Raw genomic sequence first — 18,372 nt, forward strand, 5'->3', positions numbered from 1 at the left:
GACCTTATTAGTAGATGTTGTAGTTATAGAAAGTGGGACCTTAATTGCATTCCTTGTGCACATGCCATTGCTGCAATTTGTGACACTGGAGAGGAACCCGAGAAATTTGTACATGATTGCTACTCCAAAGAAGCTTACATGAGGGCATATGAACCCATGATAAGCCCAATGAATACTGAGCAAATGTGAAAAAATTCTAACATGCCGCCCGTGCTACCTCCTGAGAACATAAAACTTCCTGGTAGACCACGAAAGGCTAGACAAAGGGAGTCAGATAAACCAGCATCAAGTAAAAAGCAAACTAAGCAGCAGCAAAAGCTGTCTAGAATTGGGCAGATGATGTATAAGTGTCGAAAATGTAACAAGACTGGCCACAATAGTAGGAAGTGTCCAAGCCAGACACAAAATGCCTATACTGAGACTGATTCTCATGGATTTGTTAGACCTACACCTCCAGTTCCCAGGTCAAATACTCAGATGTCTGAGGATCTCATGACAAATGCACCATTGGGAAGTCAACAATCTACATCAAACTATTCTACTGCTGCAAGTATTTCAGTGAGTATCATAAACATCTTTTGCTTGTCAAATACTTATATTTTACCTTTATGTTGTCTAACAAGCCTTCGTTAAAATTGTCAAAGTGAAAAATATTGGGAAGTACAAGTGCTCTATTGCCACCAATATGGTCACACCAAAGGCAGGTGCACTTCCATTGTTGCAGAGCTTTCTCGAGGGCAGGCACATGAATCTTCGAAGATCAGTGGAAAGCAAAAGGAAAATTGAAGTGCTGGTGGCTTGTTTAAGCATCTTTTGGTGGCTTTAGCTACAACTTTTATGTTGTATTTTGCTTTTGGGATATTATAGTTCATGTATTGCGACTTGAGCTAAAACTTTTGCACTGCTGTAAAGAGCATCTTGAATGTTAGTTTTTGCTGTAAATATTTTGATGTTAGTTTTTGGCACTGCTGTAAAGAGCATCTTGGCTGCTTCAAACATTTGCTACAAAATTCTGCAGCTTATTGTCTTCAAATTCAATGTTAAGAGACATGGCCATTCATCAGCTTTCTTTTACATTAGCAAATTTCCCTTTCCGACAATCAATTAACCAAAAAGCAACTTTGCATTCATAATTGTAAATGGTACAAACATGAGCCTTTCTTATTACACAATAATTAACAAAAGCGCAACAGTTACTATTACACAACCATTAACAAATGTGCAGCAGGTACAAAAAGCCTCCTCATATTTTGGATACTGCTACATACTCTTGGATTCACAGCCTTCGATAAAGTCAGACACAATTAAAACAACATGTTAGACCCACCAATAACTATCGTCCAATTTTTGTTTAATTCCAGCTTATTAATAGCAGCAAAGTGCACATCCAAGAGGCAACCAAAGCAGTCCAAAGCAATTTCTCTCTTCGGATTCTCTGTTCTTGATTAGCTTGTAGCCGGTTGATTGTTCTTAATAGACTAGGTATTATTGACACAGATCTACTACACATTGGCGGGTCATACCACTTGAAGTAGCCACAAGCACGAGTTACCTAAAATGCACGAAGAACATCAGATATCAAGATCAAATTTTAACCCCACATCCCAAACCCAAACTGACCTGAAATTTCAAGAAAGCTTACTCCATAATTTGGACAATCATAGAATCTTCTCCCCGGATTTGCAGGTTTCCAAGAAGTCACAATGATGGGCTCATTTCCACAAAGACATCGCTCGTTTGGATCCATTTTACTCTTCAAAGATTAGCTTCTTTTTCCCAATTTCTTGCTACTATGTTTTTCCTCTTCAATTTCAATGGGTTAGTGAGGCGATTAGATAAAGGAAAGATGACTTCTTTCAATCGATAATGAATGTATTTTCCGATTTTGCCCTTAAAAATATGACCACGTGAGAGAGGCGTGCTGTTTTTAGTCGAAAAAATGAGCAAAAATGAGCATTAAGACGAAATTGGATCACAATTTAAATGTGAGGGACAATTTTGGTTGATTTTATATGTTAGGGACTAAAAAAGTGCTTTTGGTAAATGTTAGGGACCAATTTGGGAAATTTTCCTTAAGATTATATAGAGGATAAAGCACTGAAACGAGTTACGAGATTTTATCTTCATTGAACAAACATGACAATGTCTAATTAAAGATATTAAAGAAATGTGCTTATTGGAAGGCAACCCAATTTACTTTTTAGTTCATTTTTATAATTAATTTAATTATGTTTATCTTAAATTTTACATGTTTTGTGTGTTTTATTTTCGCTTTTGATATTTTAGTGGTCAGAAGACTTCCACCCAACAAGGCGTGCCTACGCCTAACTAACTGAAGAGCTCGTCTTTCAATTCTAGAAATTTTGGTGAACGCCTAAGCAATAAGACATGCCCACATCTTGAGAGCACACTGAAACTCGTGACAATTCTACATCCACCATCAGAAGACTACGAACCAACAAAACATGCTCTCGTCCTGTTCCAACAAGGGGGAATTTTTTTTAAAAAAGACAAAAAGATTTTTTTCCCTTTTCTAATAATATCTCTCCTCTCAAAAAGCTGTATGAGGTTCGTACCAACTAGATTTCTTTTGTGCCTTACTTGTGCTATCAATTTACCATGTTGAAGCAGCAAATGTTTCCTCCTGGGGGGAAAGATATCATGCTTACATTCGCATTGGTCTTCCTGACAACAAACATCTCCTGTGGCTTCATGCCTTTTCTGGAGATGATGATCTTAAATATCACTACTTGAAAGTGGGGGAAAGTTTTCACTGGACGTTTAGAATGAAGTTTCCTGGCATCACTGAATTCTTTGGTCATTTTTGGTGGGGTGATCACAACTACAAGGAAGCAAGTTTTCCAGTTTTTGATGGCCATATATCAAGCGACCATTGTGGTGGCACTGGCACTGGTGTATGTAATCGGCTAGTAAAATCAGATGGTTTCTATATTGCAAATACCATCAACCCTGCTCCCAGTGATTGGGTTAAAAAGCATTGGTGGGATACTACAAAGAATGTTGTATGATACAGAGATTTTGGATTATAATCTTGTCATTAATGTTCCTCCAATTTATACATCTTTCAATTCCAAGTTCTTGGAAGATATTGTGGTTGTCAGGGGACGTGTACTCTTATCAAAATTAATGCACTTGTTCGGCTTTCAAGAACAATAATTCAAAGTGTGATGCACCGGTCTGGTCTAATGGTGGTTCAGTCCCCATCAGGTTCCCCCGACTCAGTTGGACCATCCCATAGAGTAGGTTTTTCCTCCCCTTAGGAGTAGGAGTATATTAGACAAGGCTAGATCTGCCGTTACATCAAAAAAAAATTCAAAAATTTAGGCTGTGGGGCTAGAATTGATTTTTCATTCAATAATGCAGGTCATCTCTATCTTTAGAGAACGTATTGCACTAAACAACATAATAAATATCTTTTCCCTGTACACCTGCTCCTTTAATGCAAACAAAGGATCACTTTTTTAGTTTGATACTATTTCATTTCGACTGGTTTTGTCCTTTTTGCTTTGGTAGGTATGCGAATTCTGTCCAAGCCGACAATGTTTCAGCTTGGGCCTTGGTGGGATAAGTGTCGTCTTCATGTTGCAAATGACAACACCCCAACTCTTGTGGATGAGGATTCATGTTGCATAAGGTTTTTTGTTCTTTTCTATCTATGCCCAAATTTAATAGAGGGTGGGGAGGTTTGAAAAGGTAAGATTAGGAACTTGACCCCATGAAAGCTAATCGTTCAAAGGATCAAATTCAACTAATTAAACCTATTTGGTAGAAGAATCTTTAATTGGTTTTGTTGGGTAGTATTGAAACCCTCTTACCCCAAAAGTGAGGAGTTTTTTTTTTGACACTTATAGACTAACAACCACTATTTCCATAATTAATGTAACATAAATTAACAATTTTCTCGTCACACATTGGGTCATAGGCTGGTTCTGAATCTTCTGATCATTAACGTGATTATTGTATGATGAGCCTTTTTCTCGCATTTATAGAGTAGCACCAAACTCTGTCAACGACTGATATGGCACAAATCCCACAATCTCTCCCTTCACATATCAAGTCCTACGTGACGAGTCTTTCCCTCCACTTACATAGACTAACACCCTCTAATTTCTTCTACAATTGATATGACATCCCTGCTGCGTCCATGGAAAAAAAAAAAATTTTTGTTTCAACAAATATTAAATTATTTGACAAAAAATTTCTTGAGATTCTCCGAGCGAGCGCTAACTTTTAAGTATAATTACCTTTTTTATTTCACATACATCACAAGAAACAAAGGGTGCTACAATAACTTATATATATATATTTCTCGAATAATTTTTACCCAACATACTACATAATTGACGTCTTTATCTCGTAATGGAATTTAGGGTGATGCAAATGCTAAATCAACTGCAATTACTGCTAATTAGCATGACTAGAACATTAACCTCCCTTCCATGTCTGTTACAGCATTCCTCCTTTCCTATATTATCATCTGCTGCTAAAACCCATCATGCTTCTGTAAAATGATAAAATTCTCAAACGATAAAACAAATTGAAATATAAGACCCCTCCTAAGTCACCATATGAAACAAGAGGTTACAAGTTTATCTCATTTTCGACCCATACAATAAAGATTTCATGTAACAGTTGTAGGGGACTAGGACAATTCCAGGTATTGACTGCCCTCTGGAAAAGGGTAGTCATTTTCTGATATTTGGTCAACTAACAAGTTTGATCTGCCATATCTTCAAAAGCAATGTCAAAGACGAGAAAAAGGAAATTAAACAATGTGCATCTCATACTTCAGATCCTCCTCCACAGCATGGCTCACTAGAAGGCAGGACACTTTAACAGTAATCATAGCTCTGAAAGTTCAGTTGTTTATTTGGTCTGTTAACGTGCAACTTTGTGTTGTATCTCCAAGATTAAGAAAATAAAGCACTTCCATAAAGGATCCATTCACATGAAGCATTTAAAGATTTCCCTTTGCTCAAAAACTAAACAAAAGGACAAACAAATGAATGAAAATAAAGTAACAATGATATAATCATGCTCAGAAGAGGAGGAACTACTGAAGAATCGTTTTAATAAATGATAAGAAAAGTAAGAGCAAAATGGATGGATTACAGGCTTGCATCTTTTTAGGGAGTGGCATAAAATTCTCAAAATGCCTGCGATCTGAATTATACCCAAGAACAGCTTGACCAGATTTTAGACTCATCTAGGGCTGCAAAATCCCCATCATCAATCCACCAATAAAATGTATAAACACTACATACAACAGTGAAAGGGAAAACTAAAGATTAATCTGAATGATTTATGAGTCAATCACAGAAAAGATACTGAAGGTGGCAAGCAAAGCAAGACACCACTTGGATTCAGAACCAAAAGGCAGCACCAGGGCCATGCATCTCAATGTAGTATACATAAATACAGCAATTAAAACAAATTTTACATTTTTAGACAACAACCAGAAGAACTAATCTGGTTACCTCCTCCTTCAGTAGCCTATTCCAGTAAACATGTTGCTGAAGCAGCAGCACTCTGTGTAGGCCCTCGACTATATAGAAAAGGCTAAGGGGAGCAAGAAAAAGCATAGCTTCAGATATAGAAAGTACATATGAAATTTCCTGTTCAAAGCAAGTGACAATGTACAATAACAAATGTTATCTAGCAATAAACACAGAAATCAGCATACAGACATGAGAAAAGAAAAGCTCATTATCTATTTTAACATTACGAGATCCACTATTAAACTATAACTCATTTAATTTCTGCAGCAAACTCATAACACTTTCTTCATCATAACAATCTGAAAGGGTCACAAGCGTATGAATTGGTTGCCCCTAAACAGTCCTTTCTAGACAGCTAAGTTCGGGATGCTAGAAATATCCAGAACATACATAACTTGTTTGACTCTGAATTTAAACATCATTCCAAGCACAAATATGGTTAAACGAGAGAACCCTGAATCTTATCTGTCATCAATTCTTAAAGAAAAAGGATTCCACCTTCAAATTGCACTAGTAATAAAGCAGAAAAATAATCTCAATTCTAAAAGAAGATTAACTATCTAAGTACCTGCAAGTCCCCTCAGCTAAGCAAGTAACATCAGGTTGCATCTTCTGATCCTTGCAACATAAGAAGGGGCAAAGTGCTAGAAGTGGTTGATGAAGAGTAGCTAAGCTGGTAACCAACGACCATTGACCCAAAAATATTGATCCTTCCTGCACTACTACGAGCAGCTTCTGCATCAGCACCCCTTTTAAAAATTACTCTGGCACGATGAGAATCACGATCGACTTCAGTTTCATATTCTTTCAGCGCCCCAAACCTTCTAAACATTTTATTCAAATTTATCTCTGATGGGAGACGATCTCCTTCGGAAAAGGTTAATATAAGTTCAGCTGGTGATATTTCAATCTTTTTCCGATCAGCATCCTCTGGTTGTTCATCTGCTGACATTTCATAATTTCCAGTAGAATACCTCTTTCTAGACTGTGACCTCCGGCCAGATTTATGGGCTTTAGTAGGCTCAGAAACCACAAGCTGATAATCCGTCTCACCGTTCTCATTATTCTGTAGTAATTGCTCCTCAGAGTAATTTTGAACAATTCTGTCAGTCCAATAAGAATCATTGACATCATCAAATTCAAATTCTTCAGTAGATCCTCCAATTGTATGATTAGCCTTTCTCTTTCTACTACCCCCCGGTCTCCCAACAGATGTGTGCTTCCTAACAATTGAATTTCTAAAGCCTGAGAAGAAAATAATAATGTTACTCAAAAAACTGTACCCTTTCTTTGGATCACGAGCTGCCAACTGAAGTTGGGCTAGCATCTCCTCCAAAGAAGAAATTTCTGATGAAACAACTGTCAGTCCTTGTTGGGATTCTTCGTTTGCTAGCAGAGAAGCATCAGTTCCAGTTTGATCATTATGGCCTTTCAAAATTGGAGCAGACCCAGTCAGTTGGCTGGCTACTCTACGAATACAATCACCAACTTTAAACGATGGCTTAGGACTTGAAGATGTCGTAGAAACTTTTGCAGCATAAAAAGTTATTCTTCTATCTGATCCATCATTCAGAGAATCGACTGCTTTCCTTTTCTTCCCGGATTTACTCAGAGCTTTACCTTCTGAATAATCTTCACTATCCGGAGAATATTCCCGGTCACTCATCAACTCTGACAAACTTCTCTCCTTCCGAGTATGCACGCTATCTTTCAAATTCTGTTTTCTCTTATGTGAAGATGGTAGTTGCTCCTCGTCATTGGAAACAGGGACTGATTCATCAACTGCATCATTCAATGCCAAAGTCATTGCATCCCTTTCAAATGTTGCATCCCTTCCCTTAAAGACAGGTGGTTCACGATATCCCTTGAAATGACAAAAAGCAGTGAGCTGAGCTTGAGCAAGCACCAGTTCTAGTCTATCAACTGAACAGAATGGTGACTCTGCAAGTGATCTCATATACTGCAAAAGTTTATCAGGTTCAAAAGAGTCTGCTCCAGTAGTTTTGTCGACACCCTTTCTTCTGCTTGATTCCTCTCGGATCCCAGTGTTTTCAACAATCTGATATTCAATCTTTTCATATGCATCTCTTGGTATACAAGAGCAGGCTAGACCTAGCTCAACACGCCTTTTAACCTCATCCAAAGCACAGCTGACAGCATTTTGAAATGCTTCTGAGTTACTTTGCTTCTCTATCTGAGAGAAATGCGGCCGGAAGGGCTTTAGTAGAGATGCATCATTCCAAGCAAAAGTTCGGTCTCCAAAATATGCTACGAGAAAACAGTCCTTTTTGTAATATTTGACTGCCTTCTCTGAAGCATCAGCAGGATCAGATATTTGTCCAGGCCACCAAGGATGGCTTCTGACTTTTCCCCAGACTAAATCTGTTATGGAGAATTCATTTTCATTCTGTGGTGGCGAAAAATATCCAGCTTGATGTATACTCAGCAAGCTTGGAAGCTTTTCTGTTTTCTCTTCCATTCTTTCTGTTGGGTCCGTCTCAGAAGCATTTTCTGGACTTGATAAATCTTGCTCTTTATGGTCAACCTGTCCATCATGCTGGTACTGTTCTCCAACTCCTATATCTTTCTGGTCCTCTAAAGACTTAGTATCTGGAATATCAACCTGCATCAGATCATTAGGAATATCAATCTGCACCACGTCATTACCATTGGTCTGGCAGCATCCACTTTTGCTTTCAACCAACTGAGACACTGTACCAGATTCTGCTGTTCTATTGGTTTGATCCCCATTTGGCTGAAAAGTTTCATGACTGCCAATATCAACCTCGCCATGGAGACATTCAGAAACACCTGCGCCTTCAGATCGATCAGAATCTTGAGCATTAGAGAGAGAAGCATAAGCTCCTTGATTTAATGTATCTTTAGTCTGATCAACCTGCACCTCATGTGAGAGTGTTTCACTTATTTGAGCAACTACCTCTGCTTTATCACCTTGAATGGACATCGTAACCTCAGCATTTGAGTCTATTCTTTGAAAAGTAGCATTAGATACTTCCACTTTAGCACCTTCTTTAGTATCACTGTTTAAAAAACTGCCTTCACCCTTGTTTACACCCTCTTTCTCAATGTTTTCATCTAATTCTGTTAAAAGAGGCCTCCTGTCTATAGCATCACATACAGGAACCTCCACAGCCACCTGAGACTCAACAGAGGCTTCCATGGGAACAGCATTACCATTTTGTTCACTACATGAGACTGAACTTGACTCCAAGGCAACTTCCTTTTCATCCCCATCAATGACATCCAATGTGTTTAACTGCTCATTCTTTTGCACAGGTTCATTCCCACCTGAAACTTCACTGAAGTTTGCACCTTTTTTTTGATTTATTACTTCAGCATATTCTGTGGCCACCTGTCCATGCTCTTTGGAGATTTCCGAATCTGATTTCACAACTTCATCATCTCCTCTGAAATCTAAATTAGGCTTGATATCCTTCAAATGAGAGTCATCTCCAAGGCTGGTGGCCTTCGCAGCACTGTCTCCAGGGTCAGGCGTCATTACTGGCTTCTCAGAATGTTCTTCAGTATTTCGTACAGGACATAAACTTGGATCAGGAGCATCCATGAGAAGTGCTTCATCTTTGAAATCCAGTACCTCGTCAATGTCCATTCCAATCCATTCTCCTCTTTCAACAACCAAAGACTGCTCAACTGATGGCTCTGGTGCAGCATGAGCATCCCCATGACTTCCACGTACTTTTTCCTCCTTCAAAACATCTTGTGCGTGGCTTATGCTCTCACTTTTTTCATCAGAAAGTGGAGCTTCAGGCTCAACACCAGAGTCCTGAAAATTCCCACCAGCAGGAATTTCTCCCTCTTCAACATTTTCAGTTTTTCTAATAGAACACTCAGGTTCCATTCCTGCAACAGCCTCACTCTTTGATCCTGCACCAACCTTTGTGCCTCTGAAAGTATCCTCTCCAACAGTATTTAAGCTGTCAGTTAAGGAGACACTGCTAACAACTGATGCAACTCCACCATCAACATTTTCATCAGGCCGCTCAGAAAAAGGCAATGTCTCTGCTCCCATATTACCTTGACTTGCAATGTTGTCAGCAGCCTTGTCATCCTCTATTGCCTGACCCTCTCCAGAAGAATGAAGAATTTGATCATTTGCAATAGTCTCTGTACCTGCAGTGCCAGGAACTAAGCTTTCTTCTGCAGTAGCCACCCCCAAATGCCTGCCAAGAACATCTTCTGCTGGATCATTATTAAATTCAGCACTTGCATGACTCGAAGTATCTTTATCACAAGCCTCTGAAATTGTCATCTCAACCGCAGAAATTTGATCTTTCCCCAGAGTCTGTAAACTGCTCCTAGTTACACCACCATCCAGAACTTCATCACTCCGACCTGTATCGCCTTCTTCATTCATTTTAGAAGCTTCCTTCTGACCTACTCTGTCTTGCTCGCGATCTGCTTCAGTACATGAAGATGCAACAATAGTATCGATTCCAGGATTCCAGACCTCATCATCCAAAACACCAGTGTCTTGTTCTATATCCCCCATTGCTTTATCACCTCCATCAACCAATTCTGTTTCCTCTACCACCTTCCCCTCAACCAACACACCCTCTCCCTCATCTGTAGCACTCGCCTCTACCCTCTGTGCAACATCCACGTTTGTTTGCTCACCAGATAAACCTGGAGTCACCTCAACTTCCTCCCCACCAACAACCTCCCCAGATGTATCATCCAACATCTGCGGAAAATCCTGAAACCCTTCAACCACAGTATGAGTCCTATCATCCCACAGTTGGCCACCCAAATCCCCAACTTCTCTTGACCCAATATCGCCCCCTACCACAACTTCATTTGCAAAAGACTCCATAACTCTTCCCAAACCATCACTATGACCGCTCACACCATCAACAAGGACATCAGAACCCACAACCTCTATCATTATCTCCTCTCCATCTCCCCCATTATAAGATTGCTCATCTACCTGTCCCTCACAAGCCATATTTCCCATCAGGGTTTCATCACCACTAGGCATAGTAACAGTCACAGTAGAAAAGTCTGCAACACTAGCTACTGAACCCACATCATCATGCTCGTCCATAGAAGACAGAAACAAAATCTGAGAAAAGATTTCAACTTTATCATGAAAGGTGCCAAACTTTACACAATAACTGAAACTTTAACATAAACCCTAATTACAAAACCACTCGAATCTAACCACAAAATGCATAAAAAACAGAAAAGAAAAGGAAAATTGCAAGAATCACAAAATACATGTCAAAAGAAGTAATCTCATATTCTCTGAATCAAATAAAGGTAATAAAGATGGTACCTTGTTTTTGGGTCGTCTTCTGAAGGGTGAAAGCTGAGATTTTTTCAGGGTTTTTTTTGGGAAGAGAGAGAAAACTTGAAGGTACAATGCGATGTATCGAGGAGGAGAGTCTAAAAGTGTCAAAATAATAGTTACACTTCCCAGTTAAGAGGTCAGCAGAGGTAAAAGTAAAAGCCGAAAACAGGTGTTCTCTTGTCCTATATGGTTAAAATTTTAGGAAAAAAAATATGAGATGAGCCTTGGCTATTCAGGTATTAGAAACTTCCCCCACTGACAAAATGACAAGTAGCTGTATGGATTGTGCATTTGGGTACATCTAAAGAGTATTGCGGTGGGACCTTCAGAAATTCTCTCCACCAATATTGAGGTGTTTTTTTTTTGTCAGCAACGATACATTTGTATAATCTACTTTATCCTAATCTAGGGGGAAGGGGAGCCTAAGGAGGCTGTGGCAGGGGCTAGTGGGTATACAGACCCAACTAGACCAAGAGAGTGCTATGGCACAACCCTTAGATTTTTTTCGCTGCAAGTGAGATTTGAACCCTCAACCTACAGTCCAAGGAGCCATTTTCTACTTAAGTCCTTCCCTGGTGGCCACTGAGCCATTGGCCCAGTGGTTACCAATATTGAGGTGTTAACTTGCCATTTTCTACTCTGCTTCTTTTCCAACACAGGCATGCATCAGATTCTTGTCTCCCAAATTTTACTGCCCTGTGGTTTCTGGTGGGGTGAATATGACCTCACGTTTGTACTCTCACTTTTCAAGGCTTCGTTTAAGACATCAAATACTCACTCTAAATGGACATGAGGATCCGCCCCAGAGTTAAAAAGGTTCATGAATATTCAGTTTTCCATCCAGCTCGTGAATAACTTTAGAATTTGTTCTCCTAGCGCAGATTATTGGGAAAAATTAGCTAATTGGAGCAGGAGATATGAGAGATTTAATGATTCTTTAGAACGCTACTATTGTGTCACCTTGTTGTTCGTGTCCTTATATGCATTTGGACTTCATTTCAATTACATGATTGACTAACCAAATGTTCTACGTGTAAAAACAAAAAAAAATTTATCCTCTCGTCCTGTCTCACATCTTTTCTATTCCAAATTGAGCTATTTTTATAGTCATTGGACCAACTTCAGTGGTCGTTGTATGTATCAAAATTCATATTTGAATAAAAGTTGAAATATCGTTATTCTGATTTGAAAGAATAGTGGATTATGTATTTAAGCATGAACAAATATATAAATTACCAAAGGATGTTTGAGCTTTTGGGTTATATTCCGAAGCACTTAATATGTGAATTAGCATCATCATCTTCGTAGCAGTAGTAGTTCATGCAGACCATAAAATATGCAGAGGACTTCACTTTTGATGTTACCATGATAAATTGGCATTATCATCTCAATTTAAGCTGACAAGTAGAGCAATGGCGTACACCTCTTTATACTTTATGATCTGCATTAAATCCCAATGGACGCTTAAATCAACTCTAGAAAGCCTCGCAGATTTTTAATTTTTGTAAACACAATGGTGAACTATCACATCAACATTGTAACTGTTGCATACTTAGATTCTCAATACACAAAAAAAATTTTTTTTTTTTGCCACTCAATATTTAATTTTTGGTCGAGGAATTTGATCTATAACTATATATGAAAGATTTTTGTTACTCTCAGAAATCTCTGATATGTTTTGATATTTTAAATGGGACTTTTCAAGGTATAACACCATCTGTTTGATGTAAACTTAATCACAACTATACTACTTCTGCTATAAGTGTAATGAACTTATTGATCTACTTGTGGTTTAATACAATTTTTAAAAAAAATTTTGACACTCTTAATCACAAGATGTCGATCTCATAGTGTTGGTTGAGTTTTGTTCTTAAATAATTGGCGCTATGTATTTAATAAGTTGTACTTCGCAATATACAATTCGTATAATTTTTTTTTTTGTGATAACGATTTCAAAATTAGTATTGCCCAATTTATAAAATACATGTCCATTGGGTTAGAATTCTGTCTCCTTGTCTGATTACGGTCAACAATTCATGAGCTAGACTAGCCCTAAGCATATAACTCCCAAAAAAAAAAAAAAAAATTCTAACCATTTATTAGATCTGCTTGAAACATAACCTTCCAATTGAGATTATTTTCTGCAAGATAACTACAGAAAGCCATGTAGGACTGGTCATCCTTTAATGCTTGGGACCAACATTTCCGGCGAAGCATAGCCCTTCAAACTATTGGCCCAATTCCATGGCCTAATCTTGACCACTCGACATTTCAGTCGGTGTAGTTCATCCTCATCCTGCTACTTATCTGGAAAGTGAAAGCCCATGGGTAAGGCCCTAGAAAGTCTTGGGCTAGACATGAATACTTTGGCTCTTTGAATGGCGGAACAATCAGAAGCCCTTCGGGGCCCTTCGGTCTCAAATGCACGAAGAAGTTTAGCTAGCAGAAGTTTCATACAAAATTCAGTATCTGGATCCTCATCCTAAATATTTCCGTTGAGTTTTGTCCTCTGAGAAGATTTGAATCATTCATTTGAGAGCCTATATAGGATGTGGTCTCCATTTTATCACCAGGGCTGAATTGCTATTTTCTGAAATTTTTGTAGAAAAATGTACCATAACAATTTTAATATATATGAGATAAAAAGGTAATTAGAAACCATGTTCACGAAAACTGTAATAATTTTTGAAAGAAAAATGGCAATCCAAACAATAGCCTCAGACAATAGAATATATGATGGCTGAGGAGGGTTCAGTCGCTTTGAGTGGTTGTAGATATCATCACATACATTAGAACATTTTTTTGGGCTACGGAATTATATTTGGACTAGACGTTAACTTGACAAAAATATTCAGTTTGGATGAAAAGAAACTGTGGAATGTGAACATTTTTAGAGGTAGTGAAGTATGGTCTTCTTACCCTGAAGAATCAAGAATTTTACCTCTTGGATTAGAATGAGCTGCTGCTATTTCCATTACTATTCATTCATCTTTTCTACAATTCAACTTTTAAAGCACTGATTCGGTAACATTTTCTACACAAAAACTCACTGTACTGCTTAATTAGCTCTGGCTTGTATAGTTGTCCTGATATTCTGATTTACAATAATACAGAGGAAATCAAAAAAAAATAAAAAAAAGGCCCATAGATTCAATTGTGTTAGGCACATGGTTTCTAGAGATCTTCAAGTTTTGAAGCCAGAGCAAGTGACTCTATTCTAGTACAAAAAATATATTCTTTGTAATGAGCTGTGCATGCTGGCACCTAAGTTTATGCTTTTTAAAGAATCTATGCAAAATCTATTTTAACCTTCTCAATACATTATTGTTTTCCCCTGAAATGTATGTTTGGGTGACAGGTAACTAGTGGACACTGATTAAGAATACTTATTTTCTAACACTTGTTAATATAGATTCTAGTGTTAATTTCTTGTTAATATAGATTCTAGTGTTAATTTTTCTACAAAAAATGAAACTAATTTAAGAAAGTATATTTTTTTTGCAGGTGCGAACTTAATTCGGAAAGTGTCTAAAGACATAGGTGGAATAAATATAACTATACGCATTTACATGATAAGTTAGATGTAAACTAGGTGTTCTCGTATATATTCAAATACCCAAAAAAAAAAAAAAAAGAGTAGGCATTTACTTAGTCAAGGTTTTGGTTGAGCAATGAAAGCATCTCATGAGATGTGAGAAATGGATAACCCTTGTTACAGTAATTAATGCTTGTTTTTTGCAGTTGCTTCCAGCTCAATTTGAGATACATCATGCTTGTTAGAGGAAGAGAGAATGAATGAATACAATTAGATGCCTAAGAATAATTTTTTTTTAAGATAGAAAAAAAAATAAATGAAATGGAAAAGAAGAGAGCCACTGCAGAGACTGCAAATAATGTTGTTCTGACCAGCAGCCACCACCTTCTCCTCCTCCTGTTATTTTCATCTCTAACTGCTCTTTATCCCCACTTTGTTTTAGAGCTCCAGTGCTTTTGCCAACTGTACCTATTATTCCACAGCCAAGCAAACTGCATCTCCATAATCAGCTTACAATTTTACTGCACATTTCACTGACATCTAAAAGAATAACACAGCTTGCAAAGTTGCAAGAGTTTTATTTTCTTATGGCAGATTACACTACTATTATAATTAGCATGTAAAGTTAAAAGTTTGATCAGATTCTGGTCTCACATTCAGATCCACATGCTCATGTTCAGGTCACAGCTACAAAACTACCATGCCATGTGGTGAAAGGTTTCTTTACTATCATCAGAATTATTGAACTAGGTTACATGATTCTTCTTTCCTTAATCATTTAGGACTCAAACAAAAGTTGGAACCATATATAACCCACACTAGCATTAGAAGATTAGACATCCATCTGATGTACTGACAGTTTATTATCATATGGACTCCAAATATATATGTTTTAGAAGGATGCAGACATCAAATATCTAAGGAATGGTCTAGACCAGAACATCCCAACTTGAACAGTACTGAATATAAAAAAACTTTTAATGCACAATTTTTGGTATGAAGATTTTCTTCTCTTGAAGAAAGTGCATGGAGAAACAAAAGCAAGCAAGCAGGGTACCTGTGCTGGGAGAAATGGATGTGGGCTTTGATGTCAAGGCCGGAGCAGAAGCCATTGGGGCAGGTGCGGTCGGAGAGTACATGTGAGCAGGAAGGCCCATTGTCTGGGTTTGATGGAAATGGTAGAGAGGGTACATGGGCATCAATGCATTTGCTCCCACCATTGGTTGACCAGGGTACACTTGTGAGAAATGCCCGTTCATGTAGGACCCCCCAGTGTAGCTTAGCTTCTGTTCATCATCGGGGACAGAAGAAACCAAATCAAACTCTTACACAATAATCCTCTCTTTTTTCCTCTTTTTCTTTCCAGGCAAGGTTTAGAGTTCCATTTCAACCAAAAAGTAAAGAAATCTGGTGCGTTTGCAAAATCATGCAATTTCCTCAAAAGTTTTTGGTTTGAAACGCGATCCAAAACTGGTAAATGTGTCCATGTGAATTAAAGCTTACTAATAATAACTAGGCAAATGTGGTCCAATTTTGTGCCTGCCTACTTTGGCCAATTGGATATCTGGAATAGCCTAGTTGAATGGCTCGACAGTTTTGCATCAAACCAATTAATTACACAGTTATGGGAGATAGAGATAGTGAGAGCAATAGTCATTGTTTTATGAGATTCGACTGCTTACATGGCTGTAACTCATGTCTGTGGCAATATAGGTCGGAGAGTACCTGAAATAAGTTATAAAAAAACAAAAATAAATTAGTAAACTAAGTGGGAAGTATGAAATGGACCACCAAATGAGGCAAGACATCTGATCTCATCTCATGGACATACCCATAGATTGGAACAGCTTGATGGTGATGATGAAATGGTGCTGCAGCAGGAGCACCTGGCTGTGGTGCTCCACCTGGATAATACCATGGCAAGTGATTTGCAGGTGCTGCAGCAGCTGTATTACCTCCTCTTGGTCCAACTCCAACAACATTGCCACCTTCATATTTTTCACTTTAGACAAAAATAAATAATCCTAGTAACATTATAAAAAAAAAAAAAAAGAAAACCCATGACCTAAAAAGACGGGAGAAGAATAGATGTAGCAGTAGTAGCACCTTGGAGTTGGGGAGGAGGAGGAGGAGGAGGCATATTAGAGGAAGGCCTTGGACGTCTTGCGCCGAGGGAAGCCAGATTACAATTGGCACGCCGGCCGTTGATGACTGGGGTGGCATCCTCACAAGCCTTCTTTGCCGCTTCTGCATCCTTAAACGTTACCTACAAACAATTTGTAGTATATTTGATAAAGCATCCGTGACCTGCCAATTGCAACTATCCTTACTACTGTTGCACATGATCAGAATTTAGTGCTAGTACTTACAAAGCCATAGCCCTTGGATCTGCCGGTGACTTTGTCAGAGATGATGACAGCCTCCAAGATCTCGCCGTATTTGTCAAAATGCTCCCTCATGGCTTCTTTCGGAGTCTCCCATGCTAACCCTCCCACGAACACTTTTGTCAACGTTGTGTCACCCAAGTTTTGCTGTCCATTACTACTTACATTGTTGTTGTTGTTCATCATCATCGTCATTGTTTCTTTTATTAATATCCAAAACAACCGAAGAATTGATCTCAATAACCAATATCTCCTAGTACAATCTATATATATATATATATATATATATGTATATGTATCTGTACCCTTAAGTTTCTTGACGTCTTGTTGCAGATGAAACGCTCTTCAAGACTGTGAAGTTGAAAGAGCTGTTAAGAGAAAGAAAAAAAAATGGTGGGAGAAGAGTGAAGAGGGGATTTGAGAGGGGAGAAGGGAAGAATATATAAAGAAGTTTAAAGGGCTTAAGGGTTGAGAATTGAGAGAGATTAAGGGATGAAGTGGGGTAGATGAATATACTACTGTTAGTGTTATATTATTGTAATGTTGGGATTGAGTGGTCATACACTCATAAATACATGTAGTAGTACATCGACATATACAACTATCAATGTGATGCGAGAATGTGTATATGAATGATATTGGAATATAGTAATGGAGGAAAGCAGAGGGACAGAAGGGCAGACAGATGGGTTTTGGGTTGAGGCCATCAGCAACTTGCCCTCCTTTTCATCTCCTTCCTAGCTTCCGCTACTATGTGTCTGCGTGTCTTTTTCTTTTTTTATATTTTCTTTCTTCTGTTTTCCATGTATAAATTGTACCATGTTGCACTCATTGATTGGTTTAGTTGTTTTTCACATAAGATGGATGGATGGTTTTTTTTTTTTTGTCCAAAAAATGTATGGATGGATGGATGGTTAATAGTTCCTGTTTTTGGTGATCAAAAGACCGGAAACAGAAAAAAATGTACAACCTTTGTCTCGTATATTTAGTCATGTTTGAGAATACGTGCTTTTTATACACAGTACACTCCATCAAAAAGTTTTTTCTTTTGTTTCTTTTTTGTCCTTAATCATGTGTCGGTCAAAGTAAAGAATAAAAAGCAATTTCATCACATTTGTCTTTATGCATTATTAATGAAGGGTAAAAGGGAAATTTTAGAGTATAAAATAGTTAAAAATATCAAACATGATAAATATCTTGGAATAATAAAAAAAAGGTATAATACTTTCGATGAGACGGAAAAGTACTATTGTATTACAATTATACCAACTATTCGGTTTGCATTGTAATTTTGCCAAGTGTAGGAAATATAAATATGGCTATTTCACCACAGTTAAATAAAAGTGCAATTATAGTATTTGCATATTTTTCGCCCAACTACTTATCTTGTTCAGAAACGAGACTGCGAAACAGCAGAAGTATCAATTATATCCTTCCTCGAGTTGCTGCGTGCGGTCGCTGGTGGAAGAGGGGCCACCATTTACCCATTAATACGCCTGCCGGCCCCCTTCTTCTGCAACCAAATTCACTCGCCAGTCAAAGTCAAGTTACCCAAACGCATAGGAAAGTAACCCACATGGCTTGTGGAAACTAATTACTACTTTT

At 38.0% G+C, this 18,372-nt stretch overlaps 2 protein-coding genes across 2 annotated transcripts; both read right to left on the reverse strand.

Annotated features, from left to right (window-relative positions):
• Positions 1 to 5,189: 5,189 nt before the first annotated feature.
• LOC113782893 lies at positions 5,190 to 10,929 on the reverse strand. The gene is made up of 3 exons (XM_027328840.1): positions 10,834 to 10,929; positions 6,088 to 10,620; positions 5,190 to 5,580 (listed from the first exon to the last, which is right to left on the reverse strand). Exon 2 carries the CDS (start codon positions 10,600 to 10,602, stop codon positions 6,118 to 6,120), a length of 4,485 nt encoding a protein of 1,494 aa, XP_027184641.1. The 5' UTR covers positions 10,603 to 10,620; positions 10,834 to 10,929; the 3' UTR covers positions 5,190 to 5,580; positions 6,088 to 6,117.
• Positions 10,930 to 14,540: 3,611 nt separating this feature from the next.
• LOC113783739 (probable RNA-binding protein ARP1) lies at positions 14,541 to 17,010 on the reverse strand. The gene is made up of 6 exons (XM_027329955.1): positions 16,753 to 17,010; positions 16,490 to 16,649; positions 16,215 to 16,371; positions 16,066 to 16,108; positions 15,441 to 15,669; positions 14,541 to 14,874 (listed from the first exon to the last, which is right to left on the reverse strand). The coding sequence occupies exons 1-6, from the start codon at positions 16,960 to 16,962 to the stop codon at positions 14,855 to 14,857; spliced, it is 819 nt and encodes a 272-aa protein (XP_027185756.1). The 5' UTR covers positions 16,963 to 17,010; the 3' UTR covers positions 14,541 to 14,854.
• Between the last annotated feature and the right edge of the window lie 1,362 nt (positions 17,011 to 18,372).

This window comes from Coffea eugenioides, chromosome 9 (genome assembly GCF_003713205.1).
Source record: "Coffea eugenioides isolate CCC68of chromosome 9, Ceug_1.0, whole genome shotgun sequence".
NCBI lineage: Eukaryota > Viridiplantae > Streptophyta > Magnoliopsida > Gentianales > Rubiaceae > Coffea > Coffea eugenioides.

What these genes read in the sequence shown, in the direction of transcription:
- LOC113783739 (XM_027329955.1), bottom strand. Translation starts at nt 16,962, where the DNA reads ATGACGATGATGATGAACAACAACAACAATGTAAGTAGTAATGGACAG. An exon ending in CAAGCTGTTCCAATCTATGG is followed by an intron (nt 16,109 to 16,214) that starts GTATGTCCATGA and finishes AACTTATTTCAG; the next exon opens with GTACTCTCCGACCTATATTG. An exon ending in CAGACATGAGTTACAGCCAT is followed by an intron (nt 15,670 to 16,065) that starts GTAAGCAGTCGA and finishes GATGATGAACAG; the next exon opens with AAGCTAAGCTACACTGGGGG.
- LOC113782893 (XM_027328840.1), bottom strand. Translation starts at nt 10,602, where the DNA reads ATGGACGAGCATGATGATGTGGGTTCAGTAGCTAGTGTTGCAGACTTT.